The 17247-nt window shown below is 39.4% G+C and overlaps 1 protein-coding gene across 2 annotated transcripts in view; it reads left to right on the forward strand.

Annotated features, from left to right (window-relative positions):
• sphkap.S (SPHK1 interactor, AKAP domain containing S homeolog) overlaps positions 1-17247 on the forward strand; it is a 106806-nt gene that overhangs the window by 65964 nt on the left and 23595 nt on the right. For both annotated transcript variants that reach the window (XM_041564997.1, XM_041564998.1), the window contains exons 4-5: positions 12196-12255; positions 14652-14786. In XM_041564997.1, coding sequence (XP_041420931.1) covers positions 12196-12255; positions 14652-14786 — 195 coding nt within the window. The remainder of the gene's footprint in view (positions 1-12195; positions 12256-14651; positions 14787-17247) is intronic.

The raw sequence follows: 17247 nt of genomic DNA on the forward strand, positions 1-17247 counted from the left end.
GAAACAGAACTAGCATAGAATGAGGAACAAGGTCATCCTAGTGCTCCATGAACTGTATAAAATTCAAAGGCCTCTGGGCACAAGCCTTAATACAGTTAGAAATGTCTGTCTGTTCATTTTAATACCCTTATAATTTGCAGTGCTGTTAGTGTGTATGTGTGTGTGTATAAATAGATGCACTAAATATGATACATTTTGTCACATCTAATAAGACTGAGATTAAAACTATGATTATATAGCAGATAAGTAGATTCAGCTGAAGCTTTTAATTATCTCCAATTATTTCTGGTTCAGTTTCACTGATTATTTCTTTAATCAGCATTAGCTTTTCTATTTTAATGCAGAGCAGTTAAGCTACAGAAGGAATACAATGCAAAGTCAAATTCTTTTAATGGGCCACTGACCACTTTTGTGCGTGTATACAGCATAAACAAATTGCAAGTTTAGATTCTAACAGTGGGTGAGTGTTTGGACCAGCAATGTAAGTTTGATTGCTAAGTATGCAGAATTGCAGCATATTCAGCCATAAACTGCAAAATGTAGGAAAGGAGGTATATCACCAGGGACCATATTTATATTGTATTTAAATTAATTGGATTTTTTGTCATAATTCCAGCACAGAAACTTCAAAATAGGATAGAGACCTCTCCCATTGACATATACAATCTTGGCAGATCTGAGATGCGGAATTTCGGATTTGGACTTTTTCCATCCTCCCCTCCTTCCCTGCCCTTCCCTTAATCTCTATGGCGGATGCGCGCTCGCGCCTGCGTGCTGTCGCGAGCATGTGCGTGCATGCACGCTTACAGGGCAGGGTAGCTGACCAGGCGCCTAGGGTTCCTTGTCAGCTTGACCCGGCCCTGGAGAGCGGGTGGGGTGTAGGATGGAGAGGATCAAGTTTGAGTTGAGCGGGGGGCTGAGCGGGTTGAGTGGCCTATGGGCGCGCAGTTAATCTGGCCCTGAGTGTAGCTCCACAAAGGACAGCTCCATGCTGGTGCAGGGTGTGGATCTGGGCCGATGGGGCCCACAAGAACCAAGGGCCAACTGGGCCAGTCCGACCCTGATGGCATGGGATGCCTCTTCTCTGCCTGCATACAAAACATGGAAAAAGGAAAGCAGGAGATCAATTTTGTGTGCCCTTGCCCCTAATCCAAGGGTTTGTTTGATACCCAAAACACTCCTATTCAGATTGTTTATAAATGGACCATGGTACATCCAGTATCACATCTAGACAGCCTGAACTGTAAATGAGAACTAAAGCCTTACTAAAGAAGTAGGCTAGAAATGTTGGACATTCCAGACCTTACCGATAACTATCCCCAAACCACTATTCAATTCTTTACGATTGGCGATAACAGATTTTGTATGGGGCAAGAAGCCAGCAAGACAGAAATTCATTATTTGACACAACTTAAGGAAAAAGGAGGCCTAGGTGTGCGGATCTATACAATTATTACGCAGCAGTGGCTTAACAAAGGATGTTCGACATATTTTATGCATCGGACCTGAAACTATGGATGAAAGTAGAGCAGCAGTGCACACCAATCCCTCTAGACTCATATTTCCCTCTAGACAGAAATTCATGTATTTGACACAACTTAAGGAAAAAGGAGGCCTAGGTCTGCCGGATCTATGCAATTATTACGCAGCAGTGACTTTACAAAGGATGTTCGAAATATTTTATGCATTGGACCAGAAACTATGGATGAAAGTAGAGCAGCAGTGCACACCAATCCCTCTAGACTCATATTTCTGGTTGCCAAAACACAGTCGTAAACTGGATTGGAAGAATGGCCCAGTCCTTGAAGGGACTATTAAAACATGGGACTTAGTAAAATATAAAAAAAAACATCTCTTGAACCCTAAGTCAAGGCTCACTCCCATTCTTTACAACCAAGATTTCGAACCAGGCTTATGTGATGTAAACTTTAAGAGATGGTCGAAAGGGGTTCTCTATTCGCTTACCAATTTATGATGGGTAGGAAATTTAATCGACTACAGGAGATCTCACCTCTGGACGAAATGACTGGATTAGAGAGGTATGGCCTGATGCAAATACAACATTTTTTACATACGACTGGAATAACAGATAAAAGAGGCCCACCCGATACAGTATGCGAACGTTGGTTTATGTGTCAAGAGAAATTGCATTAGTGTATAGAGTGTTGGTGGAAGAAAGGGATTCCCCTAAAGATAGATACAAGCAAAAATGGGAACAAGAACTGGGAGAGACATTTACAGAGAAAGAGTGGAATCAAATAAATGAGCGATTTTTCAGAGTCTCTGCCTGTTGCAAAAATCAAGAAAACAATTACAAGATACTTACACAATGGTATAGAGTGCCTGCTGTCCTGACTAAGATGTACGAGAATGTGACTGATAAATGCTGGAGATGTAACCAAGACAAGGGGAATTTAATGCATATATTCACACGTACGAGAGGTTCAAAAGCAATAAATTAGAACAGATTCAACAACTTCAGTTTCTTCTTGGCTTCTCTTTATAGATTCTAGTGAATATCAAAAATTAGTTACCTCTGGGTAGAGGGTACTCAGGAGCTCAAGAAGGGGGAAGAGGGAAAGCGGCGAGGATTGAAGGAGGGAGAGCTAGAAGAAAAAGAATGTAGAGGAAGAACCAGAGAGGTCAACCCATGGTCTTAAGTGGTATTAACAAACACATTTTTTTTAATTCTCTATTTTTTCTTTTCCTTTTTCGTTCCTTGTTTCTTCTTTACGGTATTTTTATGTTTGTCGTATACATGTTTTGTAAGATAAACGCAATTTTAAATGAAGCTACATAAGGAAAATTTTGGCATAAGTTAAGCGATGATATGTCTTGTCGAAAAATACTGTATATATATGGACTTCTATACCAGCACAAGGCAACCACAGCCCTTTAGCAGTAAAGATCTGTGTCTCCAGAGATGCCCCAGTAGATTATACTGATTCACTGCACATGCAGGCCTGGACTCATGGTCTTAGTGCCCATCTGCGCACCTTTGCTGCACCCCCCTGCCATGTGCCAGTGTACGTCCCCAGTGCACCATCGATTGCAGCTGGTACACAGTACACATATGGGGGGGTGTAATAACAGTTGGTAATGGAAAAATATTCGCAAAGAGAAAAGTTATGCCTTTGCGGGATCACATTTTCAGTTGTGCGAATTAAATGTAACTTTTGCAAACCCTCCTGGATCATTGCTGCTATTGAGAAGCTAAGACTTTAAGCTGGTGCAATACGTTCAGTATATAAAATATGTAAATTTTAGCCACATTCATGCAAATTCTATATTCATATGAATCAGCACATTGTGTCTATCCACTTTCTTTTTCTTTCTTTCTTTCTTTGTCAGCAGATATAAAAATGAATGTCTCTGCGCCATAGTGAGCATATCACCTCATACTGTACATATTGGCATATTCATTAGCAGAAAATGTGCAACGATAGCCATTCATTTTATTCATTCTGTTCAAATATCTCAGAGTAACGTGTATGTTCCCATTTCTATGCAGACTAAATGTAACCACTTATCTATTGATAATTTGGTCATATCATTATCTTTAAATGTTACTTAAAGGCTTGTCTGATTTAAGAACACAGACAGAACAAAACTGACGACTATCTTGCCTCCTATATTTCTCATTCATCCCTGCACAATTTTTCCCTAAAAAGTCAGATGATTTATAATTTTAGAGTTAAGCACCAGTTAATAAACTATGGCGATAGAATGCGGTTAAAAGGTCATTATAAATTCAGAGATTCCAATACAATTGTGCTTATTTAAAGGACATGTAAGTCCCCAACATATAATGTTAATCAGTGGGCAGCCTCTTTGCATTTTGTGAATACCTGACGGTTTTTTTAGAGTTAATATTATGCATTCTCCCCTTAATCCCTTGTCATTCCTTCTCCTGTGCTCACCTACTCGTCCAGCTCACTTTGTGATTTTCTTTGGTGTTTGGCTTTGAACACATAGGCACTAGACAGAACCCCCCAGAATAACCTTGTATGTAAACTTGTACATTTGAGAAAGTCCAACCGAAACGCTCGTTTGCTATCCAATAAATAGATTTGAGTTGAAGTCCTAGGGTGTGTTATTGATGTTGGCTTCAGATGAGGTGATGTGGGGTCATGAATCGCGTAAAATATGTATGTATTTATTTATTTATATAGCACCACAATCAGTGTCGGATAAACTACCGGTGAGCCCAGGTGTCAGTGGGACCTCTTGCTTCTAAACATTTGGCCTATTTCACAGTCATTCCCTTTTGGGGAAAAAAGTCTTAATAATGGAAGAATAGAGTGTAGTAAGTAGATTAGGAGAATGAAGAGGTTGAGTAAAGAGAGGAGGAATTGTAGTTTGGAAAGTGGGCCCACAGTCTAAGGTTTTCCGGTGGGCCCATGTTCTAAGGTTTTCTGGTGGGCCCCTGGCATCCCAGTCTGACACTGACCACAGTTGTACACCGTGCTTTACAAGGTGTGAGCACAAATAGGGGTAAACTAATAATTAAGTTATAAAGTAAAAGTAGATAAAAAAAATGCTGAAGAGCTAAGCGCTTTCAATACACAGTTTGGATGAGGTCCCTGCCCGAAGCAGCTTACAATCTATTAGGAAGAGGAGAACAAAACACAAGCAAAAGGGGAGTGGGGTGTAAATGTGTAGGAGAAGGATGCGTTGTTGCACAGGAAGACTAGCTAAGTGCTTCATCTGGTAGGTGGTTAAGGAGCTTAGAGCAAAGTGTTAGTGTGGGGGCTTTCCTGATGCACAATGGTAAAGCATTCCAGAGGTGGGTGCCCCCCCAGTCGGCCAGATCTCGATCGGATGGGACTAAAAATCCCGTTGGATCGCGGCCGCATCTGTTAGTTGATGCGGTCCCGCGATCCGACTGCCCGTTACTATTTGTTAGGATCCGATCATTGGGCCCTAGGGCCCACGATCGGATCGGCCCGATATTGCCCACCTCAAGGTGGGCATATCGGGGAGAGATCCGCTCGTTTGGCGATTGTTTTGGTGAACTGTACGGTCAGTAGATTGTCCTGAGCTGAGCATAGGGCCCAGCAGGTAGTTTATGGGGTGATGAGATCTGATGTATAAAGAGGAGCAGAAGAATGAAGGGCGCTGAAAGACAGGAAAAGAATATTATTAAGTGTACAGTATAAAGAATTGATGTATTATTGCTTTTAAATATAAAGTCATGCACCTGGGATGTAAAAATATCCAAGCCTCTTATACCCTTAATGGGACTGCACTAGGCAAATCCATTATGGAAAAGGACCTTGGAGTCCTTGTAGATGATAAACTTGGCTGTAGCAAGCAATGCCAGTCAGGAGCATCAAGGGCAAATAAGGTCTTGAGCTGTATTAAAAGGGGCATAGAGTCAAGGGAGGAGGGGGTCATTCTTCCACTGAATAGAGCACTTGTAAGGCTCCATCTAGAATATGCCGTACAGTTTTGGTCTCCATCCCTCAAACAGGACATTATTGAATTAGAGAGGGTACAGAGAAGGGCAACTAAGCTGGTAAAAGGTATGGAAAATCTTAGCTATGAATCTTTCTATGTAAATGGAAACAATAAAGGAGAGATTTGATGAAAGAAGAAGCATTCCTGGTGCTCCATGAATACCCTGTTGTCATATTTGTGAGCAAATTTGTTCTCTTTGCAAATTTTACTACATTGCCATTTAGGAGGGAAATTATTGAAAGACCAAAAGGGAAATCCCGCAGGCTTCCTCTACCCCACATCTATCACTTGGGCGCATGTATTGTCTAAAGGAAGTCTGCTTCATCTGTTTGTTGATGGAAACAAGATTATTTTATGCCAAGGGAAGGTCCCTAATCCTCCTCATTTTGTACCCATATCAGTTATATGATATAGTCTGCCCCCCCCCCCGACAGAGTATATGTTTAGCCTCTTTCTTCCCTCCTGTAAGGGCCCGGATGCTCTGCTAGGATTTTGTGGACCAAGGAGGAAGCAACTAGTCCAACACAGTTGGCAGTATCAAATGCAGAAGAAGTAGAAGAGTAGTCAAAGTCCAGGCAAAGGGTCAATCCAGGCAGCAAGATTCACAATCAAAATAACAGGCCAAGGTCAATAACAGGAATCAGATATAATAGCAAATAGATCACACCCAGGAATTCAAGAAGATCAATCTATATTTGGGCAAGGTCTGCAATGTTCTGGTGTCTTAAATGGGCCAATTTGGCACCGAAACAGACGTGATGACATCATGACGCTGCGTGCTGATGCTGCGCACTTTGACACGATGGCGTCAAGACATTGCGCACATTTGATGCACTGGCACGTTTGATGCACTGGCATCCTGAACGTGCCACGAGGGTGCCCTGGCCGCCACCATCTTGCCGAAGAGGACCGGAACCGGAGCGGAATCCAGAGTGGTGAGTATTCCTTACACCTCCATTCTCTACCCTTATATACAGGTACAGGTATGTGTTAGTAGTATGTTATAAGAGTCTGCTTTGTTTTGGGTTTAGAAGTAGAAAACATCTACTGGTCTTTATCTACTTCTTTGGGCCCCTTGGGAGAGGGCATAGCTCCAGAGTTCCAGACACGGGGTTGTCCTGAGGAGAACTGATGAGGAACAACTAGTTCTTGACTGGTGCAAGAGCAATTGTATAACAACTTATTATAAGCACCTTAGTCATTCTAGCTGTCTCTTGTCTCTTGGAAGCTGCACAGAGAGGCTTCTGCACCACCCCATTACTGTTTTAATTTTTTTTGTTTTTTGCAAAAGGACATTTTATAAAGTCTCTTAGGCATGCTACTGTCTGAACAACCTCGGGGTAATCAGACAATAAGTGTGAGGGTCACGCAGATCAATGCAGGAAAGCTTAGCATTAAGAAGCTGTATTGCCATATGTCAGGGCAGATTCTGCAGCGAATGCAGTATTATATGGATGCTCTTTGTATATAAACAGATGGTACATTTCTACATGTCAGTACTGAATAAAATAGGAAGCACATTTATTTGCAAGAAAAATGCAGTTTTCACATTTGAATGACCTTATTTCTAGCTGAAAGTACAACACTTAGCAGTTAGAGAAGCATTTTGCTTAAAGGTACAATGTTGCTAATTTATCCCGGAGGGATATTAAGGTCTTCTTTTCTTAATTCTGATGCAGCTGTGATGGCAATGCAGATATGGGATCCCTTATCCGGAAATTCATTATGCAGAAAGCTCTGAATTACAGGAAGGCTCATAGACTAAATTTTAAGCAAATAATGTCAGAGAAGTACTGAATCTTATTCAAAAGATGGCGTAAACTGTTAATGTTTTTCTGCAGCATACAGGGTATGTTTAGGGACCAATTTAGCACATGGTCCCTGCTTTATATTTTCCTGTACCCAAAGAAAGCTTACCCCTTGGATTTTGTGTGTGAGAAATGATAGACAATATCCATGAAGGAACCGTAAACCCTTCTGAAGATAATTGTCTGCCACAAACAGACACAAGTCACCGTGTTTTACACACTGTGTACCCTACACCGCTGCCAGTGCCTCTGGTTGCAGGAAAAAATATGGGTTCCCCCTATGGATATAGCGCTGGGGCATAGGGGAAGGCAGTAGTCTATAGATTTTTTATTTTGGTTAAAGTGGACCTGCCATCCAGACACAAAAATCTGTATAATAAAAGTCCTGTTCAAATTACGTATATACCCGAGTATAAGCCGAGTTTTTCAGCATCCAAAATGTGCTGAAAAAGTCTACCTCGGCTTATACTCGGGTCAGCGGGCAGTAGCTGAGATTGCAGTCACTTTTAATCATTCCTATACCAACAGTTCACTTGGGGAAAGACTGCAATATCCCACAATGCCCTCTGTTGGTTATATGAAAGAATAACAGTGCGCCCTCTGTTGGTTATATCAAAGAATAACAGTGACTGCAATATCACACAGCGCCCTCTGTTGGTTATATGAAAGAATAACAGTGAGCCCTCTGTTGGTTATATCAAAGAATAACAGTGACTGCAATATCACACAGCGCCATCTGTTGGTTATATGAAAGAATAACAGTGCGCCCTCTGTTGGTTATATGAAAGAATAACAGTGACTGCAATATCACACAGCGCCATCTGTTGGTTATATGAAAGATTAACAGTGACTGCAATATCACACAGCGCCCTCTGTTGGTTATATGAAAGAATAACAGTGACTGCAATATCACACAGCGCCCTCTGTTGGTTATACGAAAGATTAACAGTGATGGCAATATCACACAGCGCCATCTGTTGGTTATATGAAAGATTAACAGTGACTGCAATATCACACAGCGCCATCTGTTGGTTATATGAAAGATTAACAGTGACTGCAATATCACACAGCGCCATCTGTTGGTTATATGAAAGAATAACAGTGACTGCAATATCACACAGCGCCCTCTGTTGGTTATATGAAAGAATAACAGTGACTGCAATATCACACAGCGCCCTCTGTTGGTTATACGAAAGATTAACAGTGATGGCAATATCAAACAGCACCCTCTGCGCATGGTAGTGGGACAGTGGGACAATGCACACAGTAATCCTTTTGGCAATTCTCTGTCACCATCAACTTTCCAAAGAAGTCCGGTTGATCGCTGGGGGGGGTCCCTTTGGCGGAATGTGCGCTGCTGGGAGACAGGGCTGTAGTTGTGTCTAGGCTTATACTAGAGTCAATAAGTTTTCCCAGTTTTCATAGGTAAAATTGGGTACCTCGGCTTATACTCGGATCGGCTTATACTCGAGTATAAACGGTAAACATTGAATAGAATTTTTATTTTTTATTAATGCATTCATAGCTGTTGTAAGCTCATTTAAAAATCTCAGCTGTCAGACAATTACTTTCATTTTCCATTCAGCACTTCCTAGATGTCACTACTTTCCCCACATTCCCCCCAGTTCTCTTCACCGTTTAATTGTGTAGCCAGTACATGGGGATGGACATCAGGTCCCCCATTCTGGTGCACAAACAAGATTCTGAGATGATGGAAGGCTTGTCTTAATAACAGTGTCCACAAAATGGCTCCTGCCTGCTTGTTATAATTATGAATTCTCAAACGGAAGAAAACAAGATTCAAGACTAATGTGATAAAATAGATTTTAAATAATTTTTTTGGCTGACGGGTCTCCTTTAACACTATGATTTTGCAGGTGGCATTTGAATAGGCCCTCATGTCCTGAGGCCGTAATGGCAACTAATAGACAAATCTAGTTTCCTACAAGGTTTCCCTAATTCAAGAGACAGATTTGGCTTGTGAGCATTTAGGATTGGGATCCATTATCCGGAAACCTGTTACCCAGAAAGCTCCAAATCAAGGCCATTATGCCATTATGCCATAGACTCAATTTTAATGAAACAATTCACATTTTTAAAAAATCCTTTTAAAAACTGTAGAAATAAGTCAAATCAACTGGACTTGCTGTGTTTTTTTTTTTCTTGAAGATGTTTCACCAGTCATCCAACTGGTTTTCTCAATTCAGAATAACTTGTTAATAAGATCTTTCGGGAATAAATACCCTGCAATGTTCGCTATACGTCTTCATTAATTACTCAGCAAGTCCGGTTGTTTTTTTTTTTTTAATTACTTAGATTCGATACTCTGCAATGTTGCTCCAATCAGCATAATCTGTTTATCATAATCAGCAAGGATGTCATGAAGTTACCGGTAGGTGTGGGTTGTATTAGCAAGATTGGAGCTTTGATGTGTTATTGAAACTTCAGGGAATAGATATTGCACCCCCCACCTCTATTCAAGCTTGGTGTTTCAGTTTTTACATATACTTGCCAGTCTTCAAACGTGTGTCCTTTTTCTTTTAGATGTAGGTACACGGCTAAGTCCTGACCAGAACTCCATACGCTGGTGTAACTGTTGTTTGGTTTTCCCCACATACAAATCAGAACACTCCTCACTGCACTGCATTGCATTCACAATGTTACTCTTCTTGTGCTTTGGGGTTGGGTTTTTTGGGTGAACCAGTTACTGCCTCAGTGTCATATTTACAAGTAGTGATGGGCAAATTTATTCGCCAGGCGCGAATTGGCGTGATTCGCCGCCAACGAATAAATTCGCGAAAGGACCGCTGAAACGGACGCCGGTGTCAAAAACGGACGCCGTTGTCAAAAACGGACGCCGGTGTCAAAAACGGACGCCGTTGTCAAAAACGGACGCCGGTGTCAAAAACAGACGCCAGTGTCAAAAACGGACGCCGGTGTCAAAAACAAGACGCCGGCGTCAAAAACGAGACGCCAGCACAGTTTCGCAAATTTTTCGCCGCAAATTCGCCCATCACTATTTACAAGTCATTCTGAATTGAGAAAGTCAGTTGGATGACTGGTGAAACTTCTTCAAGAAAAAAACCACAGGAATTCCAGTTGATTTGACTTATTTCTACAGAAATACCATGACCTGGATAAATGAGAATCTTCACAAATATACTTTTAAAAACATTTCCTTTTTCCCTGTAAAAAATCAGTATTTTGTACATCATCCCAACTAATATAAAATGAATCTTTATTAGAGGCAAAACAATCCTCCTGGGTTTATTTAAGGTTTAAACTACTAATTTTTTAGTAGACTTAAGGTATGGAGATCCAAATCACAAAAATATTCCTTATCTTTAAAACCCCCAGGCCCTGAGCATTCTGTATAACAGGCCCCATACCTGTATAAAGGGGAACAAAAAGAGAAAAGCCACCCTACAAGCAAATGATTCCCACCGCATCTCCTGTTAATAAGCCCCAGAGCCCATTTCCTACTGAGGAAGTTGCTCATTTTACTCTGCTGAACATCAGACTGTGACAGGAGAATTCAATTTCAGACTTAAAACAAACGATCAGCTTCTTACATTTTCCAAACGCGCTGAAAAACACTATGATTTACACATAATTATTCACTTGTGAAGAACACAGATCGGCGGGCAGGAGCGGCGACACACGGGAGAGCTTTCAGCAAACAACAAAGAGTATTTTATGTATGCCGAGGGAACACATTATTTTGTCTTATTTGAAGCAGTTAAGTAGCTACTTTGCTTCTCGCTTGTCATTTTTACACTGCAGAACAAACTGTTAAACGGCACAGGTACATTTCTATTTTCAACAAAATGCATATATCTGAATTTAAACTTATTTTAAAATAAACTTTACACATACTAAACAAATATAGGACCAGATTCAATTTTAATCTCCAAATTCAATTCCAGTTTTTTTTTCATAGACTTCGGTGGCGAAACTAGAGTGCGCCGGACCCCCTGCAAAAAAATCTTCAGAGGGGCAAACATTGACAGTTGCACTACCACCAGGAAGAAGGCCAACCTAAATAGCAATGATATTAAATTATTATTATGTTGAGCATAGTTAAATAATGAAATACCCCCTATTTGTTTTACTAATTTATTGTTCTGCTGTACAGTGCTTTGCCCTCAAGGAGTGCTATACAAATTGAAAAATATATACAGTATATACATACATATAGTTGATTTTAAGCTATGCTGTTTTCTTTTATAGATTTGCAGAATCATTAAAGGGATACTGTCATGGGAAAACGTGTTTTTTTCAAAACACATCAGTTAATAGTGCTGCTCCAGCAAAATTCTGCACTGAAATCCATTTCTCAAAAGAGCAAACATATTTTTTTATATTTAATTTTGAAATCTGATATGGGGTTAGACATATTGTCAGTTCCCAGCTGCTCCCAATCATGTGACTTGTGTTCTGATTAACTTCAGACACTCTTTATTGCTGTACTGCAAGTTGGAGTGATATCACCCCCAGCAGCCTAACAACAGAACAATGGGAAGGTAACCAGATAGCAGATCCCTAACACAAGATAACAGCTGCCTGGTAGATCTAAGAACAGCACTCAATAGTAAAATCCAGGTCCCACTGGGACACATTCAGTTACATTGAGTAGGAGAAACAACAGCCTGCCAGAAAGCAGTTCCATCCTAAAGTGCTGGCTCTTTCTGAAAGCACATGACCAGGCAAAATGACCTGAGATGCACCTACACACCAATATTATAAATTCAAAAATATACACTTGTTGGTTCAGGAATTCATTTTTATATTGTAGAGTGAACTATTTTCAGTGTAAACAGTGTAACTTAGAAATAAAAACGACACCATAAAAATCATGACAGAATCCCTTTAAGTTCTCTCTTGACTCTTTAGTTCACCGAATGTCATTATTACAATTGTTTTCTAGGTATGTTTTGTGAACCTCAATGTTATGAAGGAGGATTCAAGTCATGACATTTTAAGTAAGGTAAGTAGTTTATAAAACTATAATTATAAAACTTCGCCAAAATAAAATAAAAATACAATTTGTTTTTGTTTTGTAATTCTTATTGTTTTGGGGTTTTTTTATTTTCATGATCTATATTGATTAATTTCAAAAATAAATGTTTTGCTCTTGTTTTATTATTTTCTTTTAGCAATACAATATTTGGCATTGTTGTATTATTTTTATTTTTTATTACATACATTTTTTTATTCATTATTATTTTCATTCTTTTCTTTATTATCTTTATCATCCAGTAAATAAAAAATGTTTATAAATCCTTAATACATTCTACTGAACCCTGTGTATGGCCACAGCCAATAGACTTTTGCCAGGCTAGTGAAACTGGCAAAATTGCACAGCTAATGCCTAGTTTTAGGTTTCATTTGATTTTAAATCTATAGGAAATGATGTCCCCTTTGCTGTAAAATATAAAGATGTTAAAATCCCAGAGGCTAATACAATGCCAAAGGATCATAATAGAGGTACGTTATTTCTTATAATACACATGTTTCAGAGAGTCATGACAGAGATTACGTCAATAAATACTGATGACACCACTAAGCACAGTTTAAAGCTATATTTTACAATACATTCATGGCTCTTGTGTACTATATCAGCTTTCTGGTATAATTCTTCCAAAACTTTGGCCGCTTTTCACTAAAACAAACTTGTTTTTACAACTCACAGTTTTTCTTTTCTTTAAAAAGCCTTTATTAAGCCATGTGCTCTGACCCAAACAAATCGGCAATGTTTCAGACTGCCATTGGTCTTTTATCAATCCACCTTGATAGGTAGCACTGTTAGTATCACAATAGTCTTTGATATTATGTCTATCCAAGAAATCATCCAAGCCATTCTTATAGTCATTAACTGAATCAGTATCACAACATCACCCGGCAGTGCATTCCACAACCTCACTGTCCTGACTGTGAAGAACCCCCTACGTTGCTTCAAATGAAAGTTCTTTTCTTCTAGTCTAAAGGGGTGGCCTCTGGTACGGTGATCCACTTTATGGGTAAAAAGGTCCCCTGCCATTTGTCTATAATGTCCTCTAATGTACTTGTAAAGTGTAATCATGTCCCCTCGCAAGTGCCTTTTTTCGAGAGAAAACAACCCCAACCTTGACAGTCTACCCTCATAATTTAAGTCTTCCTTCCCTCTAACCAATTTAGTTGCACTTAGTCTCTGCACTCTCTCCAGCTCATTTATATCCCTCTTAAGGACTGGAGTCCAAAACTGCACTGCATACTCCAGGTGAGGCCTTACCAGGGACCTATAAAGAGGCATAATTATGTTTTCATCCCTTGAGTTAATGCCCTTTTTTATGCAAGACAGAACTTAATTTGCTTTAATAGCCACAGAATGACACTGCCCAGAATTAGACAACGTGTTATCTACAAAGACCCCTAGATCCTTCTCATTTAAGGAAACTCCCAACACACTGCCATTTAGGGGCAGATTTATCAACAACAAAAATACTTTGACTATCGAATTTATCAATTTGATGGTCGAATTTCGAAGTTTTACGATTCGAAATTCAACCATCAAATTGAAAAATTCGATAGTCAAAGTTTTTTTTTGTTTCAATTTAGCTGTTTTTGATCGAATTAAAATCGTTCGATCGATCTGAGAAATTGTTCGAATCGACCGAACGATTTTCAAAAAAAAGCCTTCTAAAAACGTAGCCAAATATTGGCTATAGGTTGTAGGAGGTCCCCATAGGCTAACATAGCAATTCTGCAGGTTTAAGGTGACGAAGTGTCGAATTCGAAGTTTTTTAAAGAGACAGTACTTCGAATATTAGAAGTATTTTCAATTCTAATCAAAGTCGAAGTGGAATTTGGCCTATTCGATGGACGAAGTACCCAAAAATGACTTTGAAATTCGACGTTTTTAAATTCAAAAATTCACTTCGAACCTTAGTAAACATGCCCCTTGGTGTATAACTTGCATTCATGTTTGGTATGGCAAGGGCGGGTTTATCTGTTTTTGACTAAACATGGTTTCAATAAAGCTGTGGCCAACCTCCACCCATTAAAATAGATAAATGAGTCTGGTGTTTTATTGATAATATTACAGTATACAGTATATTGATCTGTTGTAATGGAAAGGTTGATAGTACATACAAGTGACAAAGGTTTACCTTGATATCACCAAAGTCAAAATGAACTTTGCTTTTGAGACCAATAAGAAAGTAAAAACAAAGTCTTCAAAAATGACTTCAAAAACATCTATCACCAAATTATTATTTATTAGTTCTGATTTTTTTTTATCAGATTTTACCAAGCATTTTCTTTTCCTCCTTTAATAAATTTGACCTGCATCATGTTGCTTTTAGTATTCATAATATTGGCTGTTTACCCTTTGTTTTCCTTTAGAAATTGCTAGATGTGTCTGCAGACATCCCCAAACTGATGACATCAATGAAGGCACACGAGTTGAAAGAAAATGAGATTATACTGCTGAGTGGATTAACATCGGGGAGGCTTCGTCCTGGGATTGAAGGCCAACAAGTAAGTAACAGAGTAACATAGTAAGTTAGGTTGAAAAAAGACACACGTCCATCAAGTTCAACATTTGAACTTTTTTTTAACCTCCCTAACTGCCAGTTGATCCAGAGGAAGGCAAAAAAACATCCGAAGCCTCTCCAATTTGCCTAAGAGGGGAAAAGAATTCCTTCCTGACTGAAAATGGCAATCGGACTAGTCCCTGGATCAACTTGTACTATGAGCTATCTCCCATAACCCTGTATTCCCTCACTTGCTAAACACCATCCAACCCCTTCTTAAAGCTATCTAATGTATCAGCCTGTACAACTGATTCAGGGAGAGAATTCCACATCTTCACAGCTCTCACTGTAAAAAAAAACCCGTCCGAATATTTAGGCGGAACCTCTTTTCTTCTAATCGAAATGGGTGACCTCGTGTCAGCTGGAAAGACCTACTGGTAAATAAATCATTAGAGAGATTATTATATGATCCCCTTATATATTTATACAGAGTTATCATATCACCCCTTAAGCGCCTCTTCTCCAGCGTGAACATCCCCAATTTGGCCAGTCTTTCCTTATAGCTAAGATTTTCAATACCTTTTACCAGCTTAGTTGCCCTTCTCTGTACCCTCTCTAATACAATAATGTCCTGTTTGAGTGATGGAGACCAAAACTGTACGGCATATTCTAGAGGGACGATTTTAATAGCGTTGCCACCACTCTGACAGTGAGATGTTCTTGGCTTAGGGGCAGATTTATCAAACAAAGACAAAATATTCTCAGGCGCTTTTTTCACAGAAGTCACATGACAACTGCAATCACATCTCTCCATTAATTTTCAGTGAGGCTCAAAATCTAGAATGTTTTTATAAACTGGCAAAATGAATACAAATACAGAATTGTTATAGAATATTCCCATTGACTTCTATACAACCTTGCCATTGTTTACTTGCTACATTTTGTGGGCTCGAGAAGAAAAACCCAACTCAATTTTGAATAAATCAGCCCCTCAGTGTGATAGTAACACTTTATTGTGCAGACTTGCTTTGCCTATAAAGTAAAAGACAACTTAAAAATGCCAAGACTTCAAAAATTTAGTGTAAGGCCGTTCCTTAAAGTCCCAAACACCTAAAACCTACTGAGCAGTTGTTTCCTAATCCAACCCCTTATTGTTGCCTAAACAGCTATTTTCTGAGACTGTGAAATATCCTTTTCATGATACAGATTTATATTCCTATGATGGTGAAAGATTTCCCACTCCTGGGTCCTTTTAAACCTGAGGGCCTGGCTGTGACCCTTGTGGATACTAACCTGATGAAATGGTCACATATATCAAGTATTATAAGTATTATCAAGTATTTGAATATACTGTATTCTGTGTCTTCTGGTTCTCTAAGGTAAAGGACCACCGAAATTGTTCAAATCTTGCTCCATACATATGGAGATTATTGTGACTTTGTGGTGTTATACTATAACTGGAGGAGGACATACTACAGTTCAGTTGTTCAGTGGGCAAATAACATGGAGTCAGCTGTGCACAGACCACATGGGTACTCAATGGAGTCACTCACTGTGAAAATGAGAAAACCACAAGAGCTATAAATAGTGCAAGCAATCTATACAGAGGACTGAGAGGCAAAGGGCATGGTCTTGATACGGAGAAGTAATTAACAGAACATATGAACTCATTATAATAGCATGTTGGTAGCTCAGGTATAAAAGATTTTCAGATTTGATCTGGCTGTGGTGCATTCATATACTGTATGTGTAACCTGATAGAATGGGGGGTCACATGAAATCCCTTTTTACCCCAGCTGCTAGACAGTACAGCACTGTTACTTACAATGCAACAAGGCCACAGTGTAAAAAGGGATTTTAACACTTGTTCCTTCATATAGAAAGTGGTTCTTAACCATAAAGATTATTTATTGAACAACATTGTTTATTGAATAACTGTATTCACAGTCATTATTTTAAAAAACATCTATTGTTTCCATGTTGGATATACGCTAGTTTAGGCCTATGGCACAATTAGGGTTTTGATCATTAACGGTGCACATGTTCACACCTAGGGGCACATTTACTAAGGGTCGAATATTGAGGGTTAATTAACCCTCGAAATTCGACCATCGAAGTAAAATCCTTCAACTTCGAAGGATTTACTGCATTTACTTCGATCGGACGATCGAAGGAAAAATCGTTTGATCGAACAATTAAATCCTTCGAATCGAACGATTGTAAGGATTTTAATCCATCGATCGAACGATTTTCCTTCGATCAGAAATTGCTTAGAAAGCTTATGGGGAAGGTCCCCATAGGCTAACATTGGTGCTCGGTAGGTTTTAGGTGGCGAAGTAGGTAGTCGAAGTTTTTTTTAAAGAGACAGTACTTCCACTATCAAATGGTCAAATAGTTGAACGATTTTTAGTTCGAATCATTTGATTCGTAGTGGAAGGTCGAAGTAGCCAAAAAAAACCTTTCGA

The sequence above is a fragment of the Xenopus laevis genome, chromosome 5S, assembly GCF_017654675.1.
Source record: "Xenopus laevis strain J_2021 chromosome 5S, Xenopus_laevis_v10.1, whole genome shotgun sequence".
NCBI lineage: Eukaryota > Metazoa > Chordata > Amphibia > Anura > Pipidae > Xenopus > Xenopus laevis.